The 23,486-nt window shown below is 47.0% G+C and overlaps 1 protein-coding gene across 5 annotated transcripts in view; it reads left to right on the top strand.

Moving 5' to 3' along the window:
- Positions 1-23,486, top strand: part of SMARCA4 (SWI/SNF related, matrix associated, actin dependent regulator of chromatin, subfamily a, member 4) — an 88,725-nt gene that overhangs the window by 2,022 nt on the left and 63,217 nt on the right. For 3 of the 5 annotated variants that reach the window (XM_036242088.1, XM_036242090.1, XM_036242091.1), the window contains exons 2-9: positions 11,940-12,192; positions 14,151-14,283; positions 15,475-15,879; positions 16,218-16,316; positions 17,219-17,477; positions 19,678-19,804; positions 21,148-21,321; positions 22,769-22,942. In XM_036242088.1, the coding sequence (XP_036097981.1) occupies positions 11,971-12,192; positions 14,151-14,283; positions 15,475-15,879; positions 16,218-16,316; positions 17,219-17,477; positions 19,678-19,804; positions 21,148-21,321; positions 22,769-22,942 (1,593 nt within the window). In that variant the 5' untranslated portion in view covers positions 11,940-11,970. The remainder of the gene's footprint in view (positions 1-11,939; positions 12,193-14,150; positions 14,284-15,474; positions 15,880-16,217; positions 16,317-17,218; positions 17,478-19,677; positions 19,805-21,147; positions 21,322-22,768; positions 22,943-23,486) is intronic. The other 2 variants (XM_036242089.1, XM_036242092.1) reach the window with 1 other exon arrangement.

Raw genomic sequence — 23,486 nt, 5'->3', positions numbered from 1 at the left:
ACAGTTCAGTGCCTGGCATATGAGTGGTTATATATTTTCCTGACTTGCTTTCAAATTAATGCATACATAATGTGAAAATAACAAGTGTTTCTCCATGTGCTACCTAAAATAATTTTGTGTTCAACTCTTTAGGAGATTTTTGATCTTGCAGGTTTTGGAGTCAGGGCTGGGAGATGATGTCAGAGCTGTGACATCATCAGTGCGTGGTCTCTTAACTTTTTCTGTGAAAAGCAAGCATACACATTTTTATTTACATACCTCTGCCACGTCTTGCGGACCCTCAAAATACTGGGAGGTAACCCCAGAGCATATGTGAGAGGGTGGGAAGAGTTAGATATTTGGGGTGAATGTCTGGTGAGAACAACATTCTACTGGTGAAGAAACACATTCATGTGTACTTCTTCACCAGAGGCTCTCCCGTCAGCCACCTTGGGTTTGACTCCTGGCTTTGCCACTTTCCTCAGTGCCTCAGAGAAGTGGACATGACAGTGCCTGGCACACAGTAAATCCTCAGATGTGCCAGCTGATTTTGGCCTCAGTCATCATCCCTCGGCTGCCATGCACAGAGGGACCCATTCGCATTAACAATAGACTGAACACAATGTGAATGGCGCCCCCTGGCGTTGTGCAAGAAGTGGCTCTAGGGGGTCCCATTCACACAAGCCACAGACACAACGCAGTGTGAATGGGAGTTGTACAAGAAGCGGCCCAACCACTCATTCGCCATTCACATAGCGAACAAACGTGCCTTGAGTGTCTGCCATGAGCCAGGCACTGCTGGGGGCTGGCAATTCAGCCAGGAGCAGGCAGACAAGGGCCCTGTTCTGGTTTACCATCTCTCTCTCCTTAGGACTAAACAACTACAAAATGACAAATGTAAGTTGCTTAGAAGGGTGCCTGATGCATAGTGCTAAACAATTGGTAGCTGTTGTCATTTATTAGGATTTCTACAACATCTTGGTGGATGCAGAATATATTTTTGTCTGATTGTAATTATTCTATATGATTTCAGGGTTGTAATGAAGGAATAGACTTCTCCATTTTTCCTTAATACTTACAAATGGTATGCTTTTCCATTTCACCATGAGGCATTGGAAAGGAGGAAGCCTGTTTGGTGGCATGGCTTTTGAGAAACAGCAAACATTTATTGTTCATTCACATATTTTCTTATAACTGTAACAATGACTGGAACACTGCAGAGCAAATTGAAGTTTTTTTTTTTAAATTAGAATTTGTCTGTCTGGTATGGCTCAGTGGACTGAGCATCATCCCATGAACTGAGAGGTCCCAGTTTGATTCCCAGTCAGGGTATATGCCTGGGTTGCAGGCTCGATCCCCAGTGAGGGACATGCAGGAGGCAGCCAATCCATGTATCTCACATCGATGTTTCTCTCTCTCCCTTCTTCTCTCTCAAAAAAAAAAAATCAATAAAAACATATTTAAAAAATACAATTAAAGGGATGTGGAAAACCTACTATAAAAGGGAAGTAACAACAACCCTGGCTGGTTTGGCTCAGTGGTGGAGTGGCGGCCCTCGGACCAATGAGTCACGGGTTCGAGTTCAGTCAAGGGCACGTACCTCAGTTGTGGTTTGTCCTTGGCCCTGGTTGGGAGGCAACCAGTCGATGTGTCCCTCTCCTGTCAGTGTTTCTCTCTCTCCCTTCCGCCCCCCCCTACTCTATCTGACTATCAATGGAAAAATATCCTCAGGTGAGGATTAAAAAAAAAAAAAGAAAGTAACAGCTGCTGGAATATGGGGGAAAATGTCTGAGGGGAAACACATCAGAATCCAGTCTGAAGCCAAATGGAGAACTGCCCTTGCCGTCGACCTTATACATAGCATCCCAGAGAAGTATTAGGTTCATGAATATGATCAGTGATGTCTTGGAGTTTTCTGTTAGTTGCATGCTGCTGCTGTTAATTTTTCAGGATGTAGATTTGATGGGCATGAGAAATGAAATTCTGCCCATAGTCATCTTCCTATGTGGATAGGAAGGGGAAGCACTAGGTGTAGCCGGGTTTCTGGGGAGATCAGATTTCTCAGGGCAGAGAAAAAGGAGCAGATGCTTTGATTTCCTTCTGGTTCTGTCAGGGTAGGGGCTTTCTTTAGAAAACAGGTACAGTACATGTTAGTAGTGGGCATAAAGTGCCCTGGCCCCTTCCGGGTCTTTGCACCCCCAAGTAGTTTCCAGAGCTTCACATTGGGACTTGTTTACTTTGCTAAAGGGATATGTTTTTGTTTTTGCACATGGACACTTGTCACTGGAAACAGTCTTAGTGTTTTGCTTAGTGTGAAGTTCACCAGCCGTGAGTGTGGTAAAGGAGGATTGACCCTGTTTTTATTTTTTGCGTGTGTGTGTGTGTGTGTGTGTGTGTGTGTGAATCCTCACCCGAGGATGTTTTTCCATTGATTTTTAGATAGAGTGGAAGAGAGGGCGGGAGAGAGAGAGAAATAATGTGAGAGAGACACAAAGATTGGTTGCCTCCCACATGTGCCCAGACTGAGGCCTGGGATCGAACCTGCAACCCAGATACGTACCCTTGACCAGAATCAAACCTGTGATCCTTTAGTCCGTGGGCTGATGGTTTAACTGTTGAGCCAAACTGGCCAGGGCTTGACGCTGTTTTTAGTAGCAGTGGCCTTTAAAATGGTTCCTTGAACTGGTTTAAATTCTCTTTTAACCTGCAGGTTGCACCCCACTAACTCAGGAAGCAGGTGGCTGCATGGCAGTTGCTGCTTCACCTGTTAACAGTGAGAGACTTGAGGTGGCAAGTTGATGTGTGACACTCTGACTTGCCCTGAGAGTCCCAGTAAAGTGAAACAGTGTGTGGTCTCACTGTCATCATGGTGATGCTGAAGCACAGCGAGCTGCTTGGTATACCCAGGGGGCTGCATCTGGCCCTGGTGACCACCAAGTGTGTTTCTGACCACAGCCTGGACTGCTGGCTTACTGAGCACCCATGCCCGTCTCCCCAGAATACCCCAAGCTGCCTGTCAGGGAGCTTCTCTTTGCCTGCACTCCACACTTCCAGGCTCTCTTTCTCTTGTACCTTCTGATCCTCAGCCTGAATCAGGTACTCAGACCTTGCAGTCAGACAGACTTTAGGCAGGACTGTACTCCCGGCTTGACTTTGGGCAAATAACTTAACCTCTCTGAGCATGCAATCCCCTGTTCCTCCCATTACCTCCTCAGTTGTCAGTACTGAACCAAGGGGATGTGAGTTGGGGCTGAAATCCATTCCAACTGGGCTTTGCTAAGCTTGGCTTCAGGGCTAGGCAGTCCCAAGTAAGGGGAGCCTTTTATTTATTTTTTAATTTGTCCTCACCCGAGAACATTCTGCCTTTGTCTTCAGATAGAGGGAGAGGGAAAGGGAGGAAGAGAGAGAGAGAGCCATCAATGTGAGAAAGACACATCGAGTGGTTGACACCCACATGACCCCAACTGGGGCCAGGGACAAACTGCAACCAAGGTACCTGCTCTTAGCAGGAACTGAACCCGGGACTCTCTGGTCCATAGGTCAGTGCTCTAACCGCCGAGCCATACAAGCCAGGGCAAGGGAAGCCTTTTATATTTCAAATGTCATGTGCTAGCTGAGGTCCTGCTGGTCACCTTGGTCATTCTTAACTCCTCTCACTCCCACATCTATTCCATCAGCATGATCAGGGAAATCTTCTAAAACAGCGGTTCTCAACCTATGGGTCGCCACCTTGGGGGTCGAACGACTCTTTTACAGAGGTCACCTAAGACATAACAGTAGCGAAATTACAGTTATGAAGTAGCAATGAAAATAACTTTATTTTTGGGGGTCACTACAACATGAGGAATTGTATTAAAGGGTCGTGACATTAGGAAGGTTGAGAACCACTGTCTAAAAACATCAGATTGTGTCACTGCCCTGTCAGCATTCCAGTGGTTTCCCATTCCACCTAGAGTAGACCCCTACCTCCTCACCATTGCCCTCAAGGCCTGTGATCTACCTTCCCCACCAATCTCTGACCTCATCTGACACACCCCTGCCACCTGCTCCATCCACTCCAGCAAGATCCCATCCCAGGGCCTATGCACTTATTGGTCCCTCTGTCCATAGAGAGCCATGTGGTTCCCATTTTACTTTACTTTCAGCTCAGATATGTCCCCATTACTGAGACCATCTTTGGCCACTATGATTGAAAGAGCACCTGCTATCAGCTTGAGTGTTAACTCCGCTTCATTATTTTTTTTATAGTGCTTTCCACCCCCATGTGACATGTTATATTTATTTATGTGTTTGTCTCTGTCATTTAGTTATCAGTCCCATCAGACAGGGACTGTTTCTGCTGGAGGCCCAAAGCCTAGAACCCTGGTTAGCCCAAGGTCAGTTGGTATTGGGGTGGCTAGGAGGACCTGTTCCAAGTGATACTCAGCATGTATGGGTGCCACTCCTCCCCACCTACTTTTGCATGTTCTGAGCTTCTTTTTGGGGGGACTTCCCTCCAGCCCTCTCCACAGATCATGTGTCTTACTCCATGTTGAGTATATAGCAAGCCATAACAGACCCTGGCAGTGAGTCATGACATCCATCTACACTTGACTAGCCTTAACAGGAGCAGAGTCATGAGAGATTTGTAAAGCTTATTGCAATTACTTGATGTATGTTTGTATTGGGCCAAGTCATGACTCTGGGTTATGGTCAAAAGAGTTTATAAAACACACATCTAGTGGATAGATAGGATAGTGTTTGTCTTCTTGAAGTATAGACACCAACTCTGACAGATTAGAGTGTAAACTCTCAGGGCAGAAAACCAACCTGGTTGTCATGTCTTCTGGCGTGTTGTATATGGGGAGGTGCTCTTCAGTGATTTTCAAGTGAATGAAAAAATGTTTTAAGTGGGAATGGGTGGATTCCAATGAATAAAATGATAAATAATTCCAAGTGCTAAAAAAAATACTTGGGCCTTGGCCAGTGTGGATCAGTTGGTTGGAGCATCATCCTGTACACTGAGAGGTGGCAGGTTTGATTCCTGGTCAGGACACATGCCCAGGTTGTGAGTTTGATCCCCTGTCAGTGCATGTGGAAGGTAATTGATTGATGTTTCTCTCTCAAATCAATGTTTCTCTCTCTCTCTCTCTCTCTCTCTCCCATCTTTCCCCCCTTCTCTTTCTCCCTCTCTTTTCCCCTCCCCCCTTCTCTCTTTCCTCTCTGAAATCAATGGAAAGATATCCTGAGGTGAGAATTAATAATAATAATATATTCGTTAACAATTCGGCATGCCTTCCTTTTAGGTAGAACAGAAAAGATATTGTCATTGATCATGATGTGACTTCCTTTCTGAAATGTATTCCTTTTTAAATGCAGGGCAAGGTTTTGCTACTTAATTTTATTGCAAGGAAAGTGCTACTGGACACACAGTGATGGAGAAGCACAATCTCTGGAATAAGCCATTTTGACAGGGTCTCTAAGACCAGAGATGCCCTGCCCCTTTACATCCTTCCAGGTTCATGGACTAGAGCACCTCACACCATCAGGTCAGGTGTGGACGCTTTTGGTTAGTAGATATATTAGGAGGGAAATGTTTTGTATTTTGGATGTAAGGAATGGGGCTGGTTTTAACCAGCTGCCACTAATGGTATGAGCACCCTGCTATGACTTGACTGTAGTGTTGTATCTGCTAATGAAATGTGTCTGTGAACAAATTTCTCTACACCCCCCCTCAAAAACATAGCAGAGATCCTGGACCAACCTGAAGTATAATGCTGTTTTTCCGGTAAGGTGGGGAAAAAAAAACCCTTAATCCCAGCAAGCAGATATTAGAAGGTCCAGATTGCCTATTAGCAGCCTGTCCTACCCCAATGCCTGTCCACCAGGTCCTTTTTTATTTATAAGACAAAAAGCAAGGGTGTTAAGAAAGAAGAAACTAGACTTTTAATCCTCCAGCAGTCTGGTTCTGCATTTGAATGGCGACAGCTGTTTCTATTTTAAATAATTTTGATGAGGTTGAAAGTAGATTGAAAATAATGCAGCCTCATACCCTTTCATCTTTCTTATTTCCACAAAGGTACTTCTTGGGCATCTTTTCTGGGTATTTATGTCCCAGGTATTTTTCTTACCTAGGTTTTTTTTCCTTGAAAAGTGTTTTTTAGCCCTGCCAGTGTGGCTTAGTTGGTTGAGCGTCGTCCCATGCACTAGTAGGTCACCAGTTCAATTCCCAGGTGGGGGCATGCAGGAGGCAGCTGATCGATGTATCACTCTCACATTGATATTTCTCTTTTTTTTTTTTATCCTCACCTGAGGGCATTTTTCCATTTTTTGTACAGATAGAGTGGGAGGGAGAGAGAGAGAGAGAAACATCGACGTGAAAGGGACACATCGAGTGGCTGCCACCCGCACGACCAACCAGGGCCGGGGACAAACTGCAACCGAAGTACGTGCCCTTAGCGGGAACCGAACCTGGGTCTCTCCGTACCGCAGGCCAACGCTCTAACCGCTGAGCCAAACCGGCCAGGGCGATATTTCTCTTTCTACCTCTCCCTTTATCTCTGAAAAAAATAAAAATAATAAAAAATATTTTTAAAAAACTTTTTAAGTGTTTTCTAAAAATCTGATTACAAAAGTAATAGACAGTTATTGTAAAAACAAACACACACACACACAGGAAAAAATCACCAGAAATCTCTGATGTGGAAAATGTTAAGTTCCCCTTCATACACCTCCAGAGAGCTGCTAGCTGCTGCCTGCAATTTGGTGTATGTTGGCTTCTATGCTTGGATTAACATGCGTATACAGTACTGTTGATCCTTAAAACAGTGCGGGGGGTTGAGGTGCCATGCGTAACTTTTACTCCTCTAAAACTTAACTACTAGTAGTTATTGATGGGAAGCCTTACTGATAACATAAGTTGATCAATATGTGTGTTATATGTACTGTGTTATAATAAGCTAGAGAAAAGGAAACGTTATTAAGAAAACCATAAAGAAGAGAAAATATATTTACAGGTTTAATTTTTTTAATTAATTAATTAATTAATTTTTGTTACAAATGTTTTTTTTAATCCTTACCCGAGGATATTTTTCCATTTATCTTCAGATAGAGTAGGAGGGAGAAGGACAGGGAGAGGGAGGGAGGGAGAGAAGGGGAGAGAGAGAGAGAGAGAGAGAGAAACATCGATGTGAGAGAGACACATCTGTTGGTCACCTCCTGCAGGACCCTAACCAGGGCCAGGGACCGAACCACAACCGAGGCACGTGGCACCTTGACTGGAATCGAACCCATGACTCTTTGGTCTGCGGGACGATGCTCTAACCACTGAGCAACAGGCCAGGGCTATTTACAGTACTCATTGAAAAAAATCTGTGTATAAGTGGACTCACACAGTTCAAACTATGTTATTCAAGGATCATCTGTATTATTATTACCAAAGTGGGGCTCAGGCCAAGCACTTGACTTTCTTTCCCCTGCTTTGTTTTGGACCATCCTTTGTGTCCATGTGCACAGAACTACCTCATTCACTTTTAATGGTGCCACAACTTCTGCACTGGGGATTGTGGAGAGTGTGTAGGGGGGGTCCTGATTGTTTGGCATTTGGGGTGCTTCTCAGAGAAATAGAGGTAACATAGTCAGGTCACTTCCAGGCTCTGTGGCTGAGGAATCTGGGACCCTCTTATCATATTGTGGCCTCCTGAATGTCTTAGCTTTCAGCTTTTGCATTCTTGCAGCAAGTAGTTTTACTTCTCATCACATTTCTTCGGGCTGCCCACTTGGATTCCCAAGCTCTGTTCCCTCCTGTGGAACCCCAAATACACTCAACCCATGGGCCACACACATCTCGATTAGGCTCTCAGATACACATGCTTAGCAGTTTTGCCATTTTGGCTCCTGCATCCCCTTGTCCTTCATTTTGTCTCTCTGTTTAGGTGCATCTGTCTGGTTTGAGATGGATTTCAGTGTCTGTGAAATTGCCCTTACTTTCTCAACCCAGACACCAAGTGACTTGTCAGAGAGGGTTCATTGTGGGAGTTCCATGGTAGTACTATGGAAGCCACCTAAAACCCACAAGGCCTTAGGATGACCTTGAGAACCCAAGGAATTTGCTGGAAAAGCCAACTCTTTAGTCTCCTATGTAGAAAGGGCAGGGGTGTTTGGTGGTGAGGGAAGAAGGGATGGGGAATAGGGATGTTCTTTGCCGTCAGATCTCACCTGGTTGATCCTGTCTGGCTCCCCTGAGTAGTTATCTCACTGGAGTACAGTGGTACTTCCCACACCCTCCAGCCCTCAGCAGGGCCAGGCCCACTTCCGCTCCTCGGTTGGCTATCTAAAAGGAAATTGATGATGGCTAAGCATATTGCTTTTGTGGCAGTGGGAACCAAGAGAGCAAGGGAGAGTTTGCAGCAGTGCAAATGCTGCCCATTGATTGCCAGGCTGGACCTTGTTTGCACCCAACTGTGCTGGTCTTCAGGCAGCTACTGCTCCTTCAGTTCAGCAAAGCTGCCTTGTACAGCCTCTGCTTCTTGAGGGGAGAAGCAAGCCTGCTGTCCTGAGCACTGAGGGATGGAAGCATTAATCAAGGTTTGTCCTGTGAGGAAGCTAAATTTAGGAAGCAAATTCTCTAGAGTGGTTACTTATTATGTGGCTAGTTTATTCATCTCTGTATGGGGAAAGAGGAGGTGGAAGCACTTAATCTGTGTGACATTTCTAGAAGTGTCACGTGTCTGAACTTTCACTCCAGAAGCAAGTTTGCCGCTGATGGTGGTGCCACGCACTTACCTGCTTCATTGCAGCCTGACTCTTCAGAGGTGGCAGCTTCTGAAGCAAATACCATTTTAAAAAGTGTGTCGTGAAACTTTGTGCTTCTCAAAAGTGGATGGTGCCATAAGTGTTTTTTTTTTTTTAATCCTCACCCAAGGATATTTTTCCATTTTTTGTACAGATAGAGTGGGAGGGAGAGAAAGAGAGAGAAACATCGACGTGAAGGGACACATCGAGTGGCTGCCACCCACACGACCAACCAGGGCCGGGGACAAACTGCAACCGAAGGAAGTACGTGCCCTTAGCGGGAACCGAACCGGGGCCTCTCCATCCCGCAGGCTGATGCTCTAACCGCTGAGCCAAACTGGCCAGGGCCCAAAAGTGTTTTTTGATGCCCTTCCGTATATTTGGTGGGTGTTGTGATGAACTTAAGCACTGCTCAGTGGAGGCAGTTAACTCCTAGAGGTACCATATGCTTTGACGGGAAGAAGAGGGAAGAAGGTCTGATGATAAGTATAAGCCACCTTTAGAAGAATCATCATTCCAAAGGTACTTCCCAGTGTTTGCTTGTCAGCGTGTCTGCCTTTAGATAGGGAGATGATGTTTCCTAAGTGGCGTGGATTCTATTTTGTTGTCAGTTTTAATTGGCTTGACTTAGAAGAGAAACTTCCAAGTGAGAAAGAAACCCTGAGCTCTGAATGCTACAAGATTCCTTAAGAATTTGCAGAATGACCGTTACTCTTCCCACTTCACTGTGGTGCTCCATGGGCCTGAGAGGGCCTGTGGACATGAAGAGGTCAAAGAAAAGCCCTGGGGAGTCATCATCCTTTCCCAACTGTGGCCATGTCAGTGTTGCTTGGCTTCCCACCTGTGAAATATGACTGTAGGTGCCTCTTTCCAGTAGACAGACCCCTGGGCCAGAAGTTTCAGACTCCAAAGTTAGGATTTTGGCAAAGGAGACAACAGAGTACAGACCTTTGTACATGGCAGAGACTGGGGTTGAGTCTCGGTATCAAAACAGGATCCTGTTTCTGTTGCAGAATGTGTAAATACTCACACAAAGCTAATCAGGTCAGATTTTACTACCTAATGGCTTCCAAATGAGTTTGTCTCAAATGTATATATTTTTTATTTTACTTAATTTTTAATTTATTGACTTGAGAGGAAAGGAGAGATGGAGGGAGGGAGAGGAAGGGAGAAAGAGGAAGAGAGAGAAAGAGAAATATCGATTTGTTGTTCCACTTATGCATTGGTTGGTTGATTCTTGTATGTGCCCTGACCAGGGATCAAACCTGCAACCTTCATGTATCAGAACGATGCTCCAACCAAGCTACCTGGCCAGGGCTGTGTATATTTTTAAAAATTTGATCCCCCCCCCCCCCCGAGCTTATTGGGTTTGGATTTGTAGAAAAGGGATTGTGAGGAGACACCAATACTACAGTGCACTTGTGAGGTTGATTTAAGATTCAGCACTGAGGCTCCTTGAGCTTTGGAGGAAATCTGGGGCACCCAGAGGATGGAGTAGCATTTTCTCGCACATTGGGGTTTGTTCATGGTCAGGCTGGTGTGCTAGCCACTGGTTTCTGCCCTGCCGAAGTTTCTGATCCTCTCTATTCCAATTATTTGGTCATGAAACTGGAACAAAGAAGTTTGGGCTTTTGATCTATTTTCAAGGAAAATACTGCTACCTTTCAAATTAAACTTTTTTTTTTTAAATCAAGAGAATTAAAAATGTTCTTAAACTTAGCAGGATTTGTCCTTTAGAACCAGAAGTGCCCAGTAGAATCTAGGGGCAATGAGACTCATTGTAAAAACCAGAATAAATCCACAGAAACGAAAACCAGATCTATGACATGTCAACAGGAGAGGGGCTTTTCAGTAACTCAGGCTGCACAAAATAAGAGAATGGAGTGGAGCGGCTAGAGTTCATGTTTTGAAGACTATTAAATGGATAAAAATGGTCATAGCTATAATTATATGAAAAAAAAAACCTTGCCTACAATGTGCTGAGTAATTCTGTTGAGAGTGAGTGTGTGTGTCTATATGGAACAGTCTAGAATGAGGGAGGCACTAAAGTGTGGCAGGGTCCTAGAGACAACACCAGGTCAGCTCTCTGTCCTAAGAGAGCCTACTCTGGATGTCTCAGATTCATCGTCACCACTCTGGGAGGCTCTGAGGGTCTTTGGGGGAGCCAACCAGCTCTCTCTCCTCACATACCTCCTCCCCAAACCCTGCTAGAAAGGGTAAGGAGGGCAGTGTTGTCTCTGTAGGACCAGCAAGCACTTCTGTGTCAGGTGGGATGATGGGTGATTTTAAGTTTCTGTATTCTTTTTGTGTTTTCCAGATTTCACCACTGAGACTGTATTACTCCATCATGATGAAAGAGGTTATTAAAGAAAATTTTATTTAAGGCCATATAACCACATAACAGATTAAGGGTTACTTGAAAACTGAATCCTTATTGTAGGAAACGTTTATAGCATTTATCAGCTCATGGTCCTTCTTAGTAAGCATAATTGATCAACATGGATTTTTTTTTTTTTTAGCTTATTTATAGACTTGTCGGAGGCTCTGGGTCATAGTTCTGGTTGTCAGATTTTAGTTTACAACAATGTTCATTAAACTTTAGACACTTGATTATCAGTGTCAAAGTATTTGAGATATCAGAGTGCCATTGTTTATGTAATGTTTATTTTTAAATGAATCTAGTTTTTAGATTTAAATACACTTAATTATTTTAAAGGAAAGTTGGTCTCACTGCCTTAAATGGAAAACCAGTATTACTTATGATGAATATTTGTTTTTGTTGAATTTATGAGGGTCCAGTCAGATGCTGTTGCTGGCAAATGCTTTGAGCCTTAGTCATGCTCTCCTTTTTTGTTAAATTGGAAGGTGAGCAAGTATTAGAGTGGTGTGAAGTGCAGGTTAGCGCCACCCCTTTGTTTTAATCAGAAAGATGGCAAGGGAAGCGAAGCCCCCTCACTCCTGGGTTCCATCCCTTCCTCAGGGGACTTTTATTGGATTTTGTGTGTGTGATGTATGACTTCCTTCCAGAGGAATGGAGGAGAAAGGTCTGGGTGACAGGAGCTTACATGTCAAAGGTGCCCAGCTCCCTGTCAGATGAGTGCTTCTGACATGACTCTTGTCCTTTCACAATGCCCTAACCCACCCAGCTGATGGCCATGACCCCCAGACTGACCTTAACTTCTCTCTAGCAGGAGACCACTGTTCGAAGCTCCTGTGAAGATGTCTACTCCAGACCCACCCCTGGGCGGAACTCCTCGGCCAGGCCCTTCCCCAGGCCCTGGCCCCTCCCCTGGAGCCATGTTGGGCCCTAGCCCTGGTCCTTCCCCTGGCTCTGCCCACAGCATGATGGGGCCGAGTCCGGGGCCTCCCTCAGCAGGACACCCCATCCCAAGCCAGGGGCCTGGAGGGTACCCTCAGGACAACATGCACCAGATGCACAAGGTAGGAAGCCTTGGGCCCACTGCCCTGACTGGCTGGATTCACCTGATCAGAGGTGGGAGGGTGAGCCATTTGTCCTGGCCCCTGCTGTGAGCTGGCAGTCATCAATCATTTTACGAAACTCTCACCCCCACCCTGTGTCTCTCACACCTGTTGTTCTAGGTGGGAAATGTGGTAACATTACTCGTTTCCTTTTATTAATGAATAAAATTGTCCAAATCCCTAAACACTAGCTTAAGGCAGGTGGACTCCTCCACTTTGATTGCTCTGTGCACCCATGTAACACATAGCAGGGCAATTGTCCCCATCAGGGCTACTTTTGCCAGTGAGATGAAAAAACCTCTCAACACAAATAGTTTCCTTTTCCTCTGTTTTCCTGGAAGATGTATTCCTATATGTATTAGTATCTGTAGGAAAAGGTGCCATTTCCTAGCCTCAGGAACCAAGGAGGCCTGCAGGTAGAAGATGCAGATGGTGTGGTCTTGGGGAGAGAAGACCATGGTTACTCCCAGGGAACTCTCTGGGCTCCCTGCCTGGGCTATCCATGTATTTGTACCCAGTTCCACCCCCACCCCACCCCCACCCATCAGGTATAGGTGAGTATTATGCCCATTTTATAGATGAGGAGGCAGAGTCATCTCATCCCTCTGCTGCTCTCTATACCCCAGGCCTATGACACCTCAGTGGCTTTCAGCACAGCCAAGCAACCCCCTCCTTGCCCTCCCATCTCCTGTACATTTCTGTCAACTTTGGTATATTATCTGTGTTGTCACTGCCTTCCTGGGAAGCTCTTGGTGACTACCCTCTCCACACACACAACACTGATTTAGGCCCCCTTCTCCTTTAACACAGCCTCCTCTTTTTCCTCTCTGCCCATTTTGTTTCTTCCTCCTGGAACCACTCCTACACACTCCACACACATTTACAAATATCTGTCAGGGGACTGCCGTGTGTCCAGCCAGTGTCTGGAGCCTAGGAGGCAAGGTCTGGTGGTGACAGGGCACCCCCCTGTCTGTACAGAGCTCCCGCTCTGTATGGAGGCAAGCATATTGGGCAGCTCTTCCAGCCCAAGGAAACAGGTGTTGAGGGCAGGCCCCCACCCAGGGTTCCTGTCAGACAACTGCATCTTATGTCCCATCCAAGCACCCTCTTGGCCTCCTCTCTCTGTACACATACTGAGCTGCAGTTGTCTTTGCTGGGTCACCCAATAGACTAAGTTCCTGGAGACCTGGACATTTGCATTGACCAGGGTCTAGCAGAGTACCCTGGAAGGGTCTTAGAAAAATGTTCTCTTTACCAGCTATTCCCATAGGGGAAGCACTTAGTGTTGAGCATTAGGGAGGAAAATAGGTGTCATCATTCTGCCAAGGACTGATAGTGCCTCCTAGGAGAGACAGACGATGCCTTGAATAGCCTCCCTCCCAGCTAGCAGCCAGGAGGTCGATCTTGGATCAGTGAGGACATCTGATGTACTGTTACCATACTCATGGGCAGATGATTCTGTCTATCCCTCTGATTTACAGTCTCCCAAAGAAGAGGTTCCCTGATCTGAAGATATAGTCACAAGGTCTCCTTGTGACAATGAACAGGGAGTCCTGAATCCTAGCTAAAACTACCCCTGACCAGGAGCTGTAACTTGTGTCCTTTCATTGTGGGATTTTAGACATCTGAAACTGTCTCCCTGCTGTTCCCAGGTGCCCTGGTCTGGTTGTCCCCTTGCCTTTTGACCACTGTTCTCCTAGGCAGTCACCTTCCATTGGTTGGCATTATTTTATGCATCTGCTTGACACCTAAGTAGCTGTCAGGACCATTTTCTTGGACCTAAGCTGCTTGGTCATGTTGGCAATTCAGTAAATGCCATGGTGTTTTCAGTGACATTGAACTCTTGGGCAGTGCTTTGCTGTGCCACCACCTCCTACCCTGCTTGTTGATTCTGCCTTGTCATTACCTTCCTCTTGCAGCCAATGGAGTCCATGCACGAGAAGGGCATGTCAGACGACCCCCGCTATAACCAGATGAAGGGGATGGGGATGCGTACAGGGGGCCATGCAGGGATGGGGCCTCCGCCGAGCCCCATGGACCAGCACTCCCAAGGTATTGTTTTTATTTTTATCCTCACCTGAGGACATTTTTTTTTTTTATTTATCTTCAGATAGAGTGGGAAGAGAGAGAAACATCGATGTGAGAGAGACACATCAAGTGGTTGCCACCCACATAACCCCAAACGGGGCCAGGGACAAACTGCAACCGAGGTACATGCCCTTAGGTGAGCTAAACCGAACCCGGACCCGCTGGTCCGTGGGCCAATGCTCTAACCACTGAGCAAAACCAGCCAGGGTGCAAGGTATTGTTTTGTTTCTCTTCTTTTCTCGTGTTTGTTACCCCCAAGAGTCCTAAGGTAATTTTCCTAATTGGGTCTCCCACAGGTAGATAGGGGAGACATAGGACAATGGGAAACCCCGCCATGGAGGGCTATTGAGCTTGGGCTGTCTGTCTCAGAGCAGCCCCAGGAGAGCAAATACTGGTGGAAATGAACTGTGTTTAGTGCTGGGTGTGAGATGGCAGCTGGGTGGGGTGGGCTTCTCGGGCCAGCAGCTCTAGTGTCACCCAAGAGTGTATTAGAAATGCAGATTCCTGGACCATAATATAGACCAGCTGGGTCAGAATCTTGGGAGTGGGGTCCAGGCTGTGCTTTAATAAGTACCTCAAGTGTCTTTTTTTTTTTTTTTTAAGTTTTTGACCTGATTTTGGTCCTGTCTCCCCCAAACCTAAGCAGCTATTTTTTCCTGAGAGGCACTGGTCCCTCCCAGAAGCCACAGCTCAAGAAAAGGAAAATACCCCACCCTAAGGGATACAGCTTGCTCCACCCCCAGGAACCCTGCCTGCCACCCAAGTGGCTTTTCTAGAACTTTGACAAGTGATGAACTAGTTGACTTCTTGTCATTAGGGCAGGAAGCTCAAGGGCTCCCCAGGTAACGGAAGTGAGGGGAGTGGGTCTGGATAGGACAAAGAGCAGGAGGGCAGGCCCAGAGAAAGCCTAGATCCAGGTAATCTCTCAGTATGAAGCGTCAGCAACTTACTGAAAGGTGAGCTAAACAAAACCAACCACACCGGCTGCCGGTGTGTGCCCTCTGGGTGCCTCTTGTTTGAATCACAAGAATGAAACAATTTGGCCATCCCATATCTCGGGGTAGGTGCCAGTGTAAGCCTGGTGGAAAGGTTATCATTTTAAAAATCACTGGATGTGTACTCCTGAGTGACCTCTCGAATCTGCATTTCCTGCAGGTTACCCCTCACCACTGGGTGGCTCCGAGCACGCCTCTAGTCCAGTTCCAGCCAGTGGCCCATCCTCGGGCCCACAGATGTCGTCTGGGCCGGGAGGGGCCCCGCTTGATGGCACTGACCCCCAGGCTTTGGGACAGCAGAACCGGGGCCCAACACCATTTAACCAGAACCAGTTGCACCAGCTCAGAGCTCAGATCATGGCCTACAAGATGCTGGCCAGAGGGCAGCCCCTTCCTGACCACCTGCAGATGGCAGTGCAGGGCAAGCGACCAATGCCTGGAATGCAGCAGCAGGTGCCAACACTACCTCCACCCTCTGTGTCTGCAACAGGACCTGGCCCTGGCCCTGGCCCTGGCCCTGGCCCTGGCCCGGGACCAGCACCTCCAAATTACAGCAGGCCCCATGGTAAGGCCTGCTATCCCCAGCCCTTGGGGCGGGCATGGGTGTCTTAGCAAACTGACCAAGTGGGGGCAGCAGTGTCGGGCAGACCTGGGCTCTGCTGCCCACAGGTTTTCCTGTTGAGGCTGGCACAGTACCTGGTGCTCAGGGTGCGCAGGCAGGCAGGTAAGGAGGCTGCTTTAGGATAAAAATTTTCTCCAGCTTCCCCCTTTCCTTGATGCCCACATAGAGGGTCTTCTTGATGGTCGTGTCCCCTGGAGACAGGGCTACTCACTGGGGTAGGTGCAAGATGAACACAGGACAGACACATTTTATCCTGTTGTTTGTTTTTTTCCTGTGTGTAGGTATGGGAGGGCCCAACATGCCTCCCCCAGGACCCTCAGGCGTGCCCCCTGGGATGCCGGGCCAACCCCCTGGAGGGCCTCCCAAGCCCTGGCCTGAAGGTGAGATCCCCTCTGTCGTAGTGACATGTCTCTACCCTGACTTCTGTCATGAGCTTAAGATGTACAGACCCTGAGATGAACCTGCCCAGAAAGAGAGGGCCAAGGACAAGTCCTTGCTTCTTCCTGCTGTCTTTGTGTCTTACCTATCCTGGTTATTTCCTAAAGGCTTGGGTTGGTTTCACTCCATAATTCCTGCCCACCCTTGTCCTGTCCTGTGGGTCACGGAGATCCTCAGATCTCTTTAAACTGTTAAGAAGAGAAGGATATAAACGAGTGAGTCCACTGTGACTCTAGTGAGGGGCCGTGGACAGACACAACTTTTCAGGACGTAGTGCCTCCACGCCTGTAGGTCACAGCTGACTCCCTTCCTGGAATGTTCCCCAACACTACCAGCAGTGTGGCTCACTGTTCTGTCTCCTCACTGTGTGCTGCTTCTCTTCCTTCTGTCAAATGTAGTGGTCAGCAAGTATTTGAGGGCCACTTCTGTTGGGTGGAAGCAGTAGACAAAATGGACTGTTTCCTATCCTCTTAAAGCCTGAGGTTTATTGATGGATATGGATGAACTAATTGCTTAAATCAAATTTCATCTGAACCATGGTAGATGGAAGTAAGGAAAATGATGTCCAAAAAGAACAAACTCAGGGTCAGCACTTGGATCAATGCAGGGCTTCCGGGAAGGGCATGTAGGCTGAAATCTGGAAGAGGCTTGAACCTTGAGGCAGGAGAGAGGAGACCCCTGAGTGAAGCTGCCTGCCATGCCGTTCAGTGAGAGATGGGGGGATGGGAAGGTGTGGCCTGCACAATTTGTCCCTGGGGTAGTGAGCACCAAGCAAGACTTTGTATTTCCACTTGGAATTGACCTGGAGCTCAGTGCTGTGCTCCTGCTACTTAACTCTCCCCAGGACCCATGGCAAATGCTGCTGCCCCCACAAGCACACCTCAGAAGCTGATACCCCCTCAGCCTACGGGCCGTCCCTCGCCTGCGCCCCCTGCTGTCCCTCCTGCTGCCTCTCCTGTGATGCCGCCCCAGACACAGTCACCAGGGCAGCCAGCCCAGCCTGCCCCCATGGTACCGCTGCACCAGAAGCAGAGCCGCATCACCCCCATCCAGAAACCCCGGGGCCTGGACCCTGTGGAGATTCTACAGGAGCGGGAGTACAGGTAAGGGTGATGTTGCCGCTTTAGGCCACCCCCAACCGAGTCATCTCTGACACATGATGGTGTGGTTCATGGTTCTAAAGGCCAACAGGGGATGCAACCAGAAATCACTTTATACCTCTCTCTACAGGCTCCCAGCTCCCTGGTTGGCATGTATTCTTCCAGAAAAATTGTGTGCATATTCAAGCAGACAAGTACAGGTAGCCATATTGTCCCCAAATGGCTCATGATGTATGCACCATTCCTCCGATAGTGACATTGTAGAGGTTATCCCCTGTCTGTCCAAAAGGAGCTTTTCTTTTTTCTGATTTCACAATATTTGCCTGGTGAAGGTACCATCATTTATTCAGAAAGTCCCCTCACTGAATAGACATTAGGTTATTTCTAAACTGGCATTAAGACAGTGACATAGTAAATAACTTGTGTGTGTGTTTCTCATTTCACACGTGTGTACATGTAAATCCCTGAAAGTAGCATTGCTTGAGTACAGGGTACATACACAGGGGAATTTCATAGATTCTTCACAGCTACCCTCCACAGAGATTGTGTGGCTACATGTTGGAAGGAAAATACCTGTTTCTCCTCACCAACACAGTGTATCCAACTTTTGGTTCATCAGCTCTAAATAATATCATTGCAAGCTTTGCAGTGGCTCCTTCTCACACGTCACTAGTTGCTGGCTGCTTTGCCAAGGCCTATTGGGTGCCAGGTGTCATGTGGGATGCCTGGCACACAGTAGGTCTGTGATACTTCATTCTCTACTGCTGGGGGCACCTGAGATTCACTCCCTGAGCACCTTGCACTTCCATTTTTCCATTGCATTTATAACTTAAGGGCAATCCTCCGTTGGTGAATGTAAGCTTTATGAGGTGAGAGAGCCTGTGCCTAGTTTACTATATATTCCCAGATGACATCAGTAAATCTTTGCCTAATGACTGTCTTTAGAGTGCATCCCAGCTGTGACTTGGAGCTCCAGCCTGTGTAGCCAGGTGGCTCCTCTCCAGCTTTAAGATGACCTGTCCAGATATCTTCATGGTCCCCTGTTTTTTTCCTCCTGCCTCTGTTCCCATATACCTCCCATCCAGCAGCTCATCGGGTCACAGACCCTATAGCCTCTCCCTCATCCCCCTTTGCATAGGTGGTGCTTGATCCCTTGGTGAACCAATTAATCTCAGCTCCCTTTCCTAGGAATGGTCCCTGCCCCCACACATACACTGTTAACTACCACCTGGTCTACACCTCCTCCCTAGGGCCTCCTTGCTCTCACACTTTCCAGTGCATTTTTTTTCCCGCACAGCAGTTGAAAGTCTCTTTTTACAATTTACTTACATTTGATCTATTCCCCAGGTTAGAACCTGCCATTGGTTTCCATTTATCCGTTCAGTAAACTTCTTTCTGTTTAGCCCCTGTCCCAAGCTGTGTCCTCACTTGTCCCACTCTACTTCTTCCAGTTGGCTTATTTAACAAATTAGGCTTGTTTCTGTCTTAGAGCCTTTGCTTAGGCAGTACATGACTCCTTGTGTTCACTTAGGCTTCACTGTTGAGGTCACCTCCTCCTAGAGATTCTGCCCACTCCCTTACCTCACCATTCTCTGGAATTACCATAGATGTTTAATTTTTTAAATATTTTTTTGTTTATTGATTTTAGAAAGAGAGGAAGGGAGAGGGAGAAAAATGGAAACATCGATGAGAGAGAACATCGATTGGCCGCCTCCTGCATGCACCCCACTGGGGATTTGGCCCACACCCTGGGCATGTTCCCTGACTAGGAATCGGACTTGCAACCTCTTGATGCATGGGTCGACGCTCAACCACTGAGCCACACCAGCCGGGCCCCCATCTGAACTTCAGACCCAGCCTATAGGGTTGCTCTGAGGGATCTCCCAGTTTATAGATGACGACACTGAGGCTCTCGGGCTAAGTAGATTCCCAGGTCTGGGAGGCAGAGCCTGGCCTGCCTGACTCCAGAGGCTGGCTCACGCTGCTGAAATGCCTCAAGTCAGCGGTGCCCTGTTCAGTCAGTTTCCTGTTTGCTATATAGCTCTGAGTCCTCCGTGGTGGCCTTCCTCTGTGCTTTGTGGCTGGCCTGCCTCCTTCAATGGGTGGATTCTTCTGAGGTTCCAGTTTTAAAGAAATTGCATAGGTGGGCTCCTTGTAAGCAGTCCTCTCATTGCCTTTCCTTGTTTCTGTCTTTGCACCCCAGGCTGCAGGCTCGCATTGCTCACCGAATTCAGGAACTTGAAAACCTACCCGGGTCGCTGGCTGGGGATTTGCGAACCAAAGCAACCATTGAGCTAAAGGCCCTCAGGCTGCTGAACTTCCAGAGGCAGGTGGGTGCAGGCACAGGCCTGGAGCTTTAAGAAAAGGCCCCTTTCTGCCAACACTGATGCTTAGATTCAAGTAGCTGCTTGCTGGGCAGTTGTTAAATGTTCCTTGACCATTGAGAGCAGCAGTACCCACCCACACTTATTAGCACACCGTTCCCTCTTTCCTCTTCACGACGTGCACAGTGATGGCACTTTGGGTATTCCTGATATGAGTATCATGGTTCCCTAAGGCTGCAGTTAATAACTTAAAGCAGGAAACTTAAATGGTGTTGTATCTGCGGGTGCTGTACTTTTGTTGTTGTTAATCCTCACCGGCTGATGTTTTTTCCATTGATTTTTAGGGAGAGTAGAAGGGAAGGAGGAGGGGAGAGAGAGAAGTAGAAAGAAACATCAATGTGAGAAAGGCACATTAATTAGCTGCCTCCTGCACACACTACAACCAGGGCTGGGATCAAACCTGCAACCCTTTGTTGCTCAGGTTGGCGTTGTAACCACTAAGCCACACCGGCCAGGGCAAGGTTGCTGTACTTTTTTTTTTTAATATTATTTTTCTTTATTGATTTTAGAGAGAGAGGAGAAGGAGAGAGAGATAGAAACGTAAATGAGAGAGAACATCAGTTGGCCGCTTCCTGTACACCACCCCACCACCAGGGACCTGGCCCACAACCTGGGCATGTGTCCCAACTGGGAATCGAACTGGTGACCTCTTGGTGTATGAGCCGATGCTCAACTAGTGAGCCACACTGGCAGGGCAAGGGTGCTGTACTTTAGAATGAACCATGCCCTGGCTAGTTTGGCTCAGCGGTTAGAGTGTTGGCCTACGGTCCAGAGAGACCTAGGTTCAGTTCCCGCTAAGGTCATGTGCTTCAGTTGCAGTTTGTCCCCGGCCGTGGTTGGGTCATGCGGGTGGCAGCCACTTGATGTGTCCCTTTCACATTTATGTTTCTCTCTCTCTCTCTCTCTCTCTCTCTTCCTCTCTCTCTCCCTCCCACTCTGTCTGAATAAAGAATGGAAAAATGTCCTCAGGTGAGGATTAAAAAATAAAATAAAACAGAATGAACCATAAGAAATATTTTGTGTGTGGTTGAGAGAAAGCAGAGCTGGACACCTGAATTATAAGACTTCATTCTACTAGGTGTCCAGAAGCAGCTGTCACCTGACCTGTGCTTGCCCCACCAACCCCCTTGTGCATTTATCAGAAGTCCCTGCCACATACACGTTTGTGCTTAGGGCATTTAACAACGACCCTCTTGGAGGCAGCAGTGTTCCGCCTAGCTTGCATGGTGTAATTACACATTTTGTGTGGACATGGCCAAGGTTTGCTCATGTTTCTCCTCTTCCTGAAGCTGCGGCAGGAAGTGGTGGTGTGCATGAGGAGGGACACAGCCCTCGAGACGGCCCTCAATGCCAAGGCCTACAAGCGCAGTAAGCGGCAATCCCTGCGTGAGGCCCGCATTACTGAGAAGCTGGAGAAGCAGCAGAAGATTGAGCAGGAGCGCAAGCGCCGGCAGAAGCATCAGGTGCGTCTGTAGCAGCTGCGCAGCTTGCCCTGCTGGCCCTCCTCTGTACCTGGGTCCTCAAAGCTCACGCACTGTTAAGTCATGTTTTGTTTTGTGTCTAAATGTGCTGTTTCTCTTTTCTATTTATGATAATAGTACTCTAGGCACTAAGAATATGTTATTGAACAAAACTGAGTCATAGAGGAAGACAGGGCACAATCAAGGGCATGTAATATGTTGGGAGGTAATAGGATGTAGAGAAACATGAAGCATCGATGGAGCGTGATGGGGAGCTGTTGACACAGGATGGTTGGGGAAGTTTTTTCTGAGGAGGTAAGATCTGAGCAGAGATGTAAGGAAGGCAACCCCGTGGATATGTGGCAAAGAGCTTTCCAGATAGATGGGGAGGTGCAAACACCCCAGGGCTGATATGTGCTATATGTTCTATAAAAAACAGGAATCCCTGTGTAGCCAGAGTGGAGCAAGGGGAAGGGTGGAAGGAGGTGAAGACAAGGAGGGGACAGCCAGAGTGTGCAGGACTTTGTGAGCCAAGGGGACAAATTGGACTATGGCTCTGAGTGAGGTGGGAACCATGGAGACTCCTATGCAGAGGAGGGACTAATCTAAATTAAGTTTTAACAAGATTAGTCAAGGAGACCAAAATGTCTACTCAAGAGGATTTGGGGATGCTTCTGTTTGTTGTTCATTATATTTTCTAAAGTTTTCTATCAGCCATTTATCTATTATTGGTATAATTTAAAATAATAGAAAAGTTCAGTGTTTGTTGTAGACCACTGTTAATATTTGGTGTATGTGTCATTCCATCCTTATTTTGTATACATGTAATAGTCAAACACTGGGACGAGCATTCTTTTTTTTTTCAATCCTCACCTGAGGATATAGTTTTATTGATTTTAGGGAGGGGGAGAGACAGACAGACAGATAGATAGACAGACATTGATATTGATGTGAGAAAGAAACATTAGTTGCCTCCCATACACACCCCAACTGGGGATCAAACTCACAACTTAGGTATGTGCCCTGACCTGGAATCAAACCTTTAGCCTTTTGGTGAACAGGACGACATTCCAACCTAATGAGCCACCTGGCCTGGGCTGGGATAAGCATTCTTGTTCTTGAATTTTTTGGCCAATCTCTACTGTTTCCTTAAAAAAAAAAATTCTAACAGTAGAATAACTTGGTTGGTGAGCAGGAGAATTTTGAAGTGGTTAATCTTCATGACAGCTTGTTTTAGGAAGGTTGGTTGTCTGTTGTGTACAACCACAGTCCCAGCACTGAGTTTTATTCTCACACGGAGAACATGGGACCTCCTAGGCAAACAGTGTTACAGTATTATTTGATTATGTCCTCTTGGTTTTAAACAAGCTACCTTTAAAGTTTTGTCTCTTTCAGGGAAGTTGCAGTGACTTTTGTCAAGTAGTCAGTCTTTTCTTGTGTGTCCCTGTAGGAATACCTCAACAGCATTCTTCAGCATGCCAAGGATTTCAAAGAATATCACCGATCAGTCACAGGAAAAATTCAAAAACTCACAAAGGCAGTGGCCACGTACCATGCCAACACAGAACGGGAACAGAAGAAGGAAAATGAAAGAATTGAGAAGGAGAGGATGCGGAGACTCATGGTAAAATTCCACATTTGTAACTGTATCTCTTTGTGTGTGCACTGGGTATTGCAGGGACAAGGAATCCGTCACCCTGCATTATGCTGAGGCATTTTGCTGCTCAGAGTTAGAGGTGGAACAAAGAAAGAAATGGCTTGCATTTGAGAGTCTGAAAGAACTGGCCTTAGACCTTTGCCCAGTCACACCAACCACTGGAGTGACTACAAGACCATAATCAGTTAGTTAGCGGCTCTGTGTCCTCCAGAATATGAAGGTGGCAGCCCCTCCTGGCTTTGTAAATCCCCCACCCCCACCCTTTGTTTCTAATTTGGCAGATATCGATGGGCATTACTGTGCATACAGGAGCAACAGTAGTAAAGAGAAGGACAAAGCTCCTGCCTTCTAGGGGCTGGTTCTAGAGAGAGAGATGCCCAAGGGAAACGGTTTTGGGTGGCAGAAAGTGCACTAAAGAGACTGAATCAGGACAAGGATAGGATTGACAAGATAATACTGGAAGGGTGGGCATGACCCATGAATGCAAAAATCTGGAGAAGTGCCTCCGAGG

Source organism: Molossus molossus, unplaced genomic scaffold (genome assembly GCF_014108415.1).
Source record: "Molossus molossus isolate mMolMol1 unplaced genomic scaffold, mMolMol1.p scaffold_m16_p_4, whole genome shotgun sequence".
Taxonomy (NCBI): Eukaryota; Metazoa; Chordata; class Mammalia; order Chiroptera; family Molossidae; genus Molossus; species Molossus molossus.
This window is presented reverse-complemented; position numbering and strand designations above follow the sequence as displayed.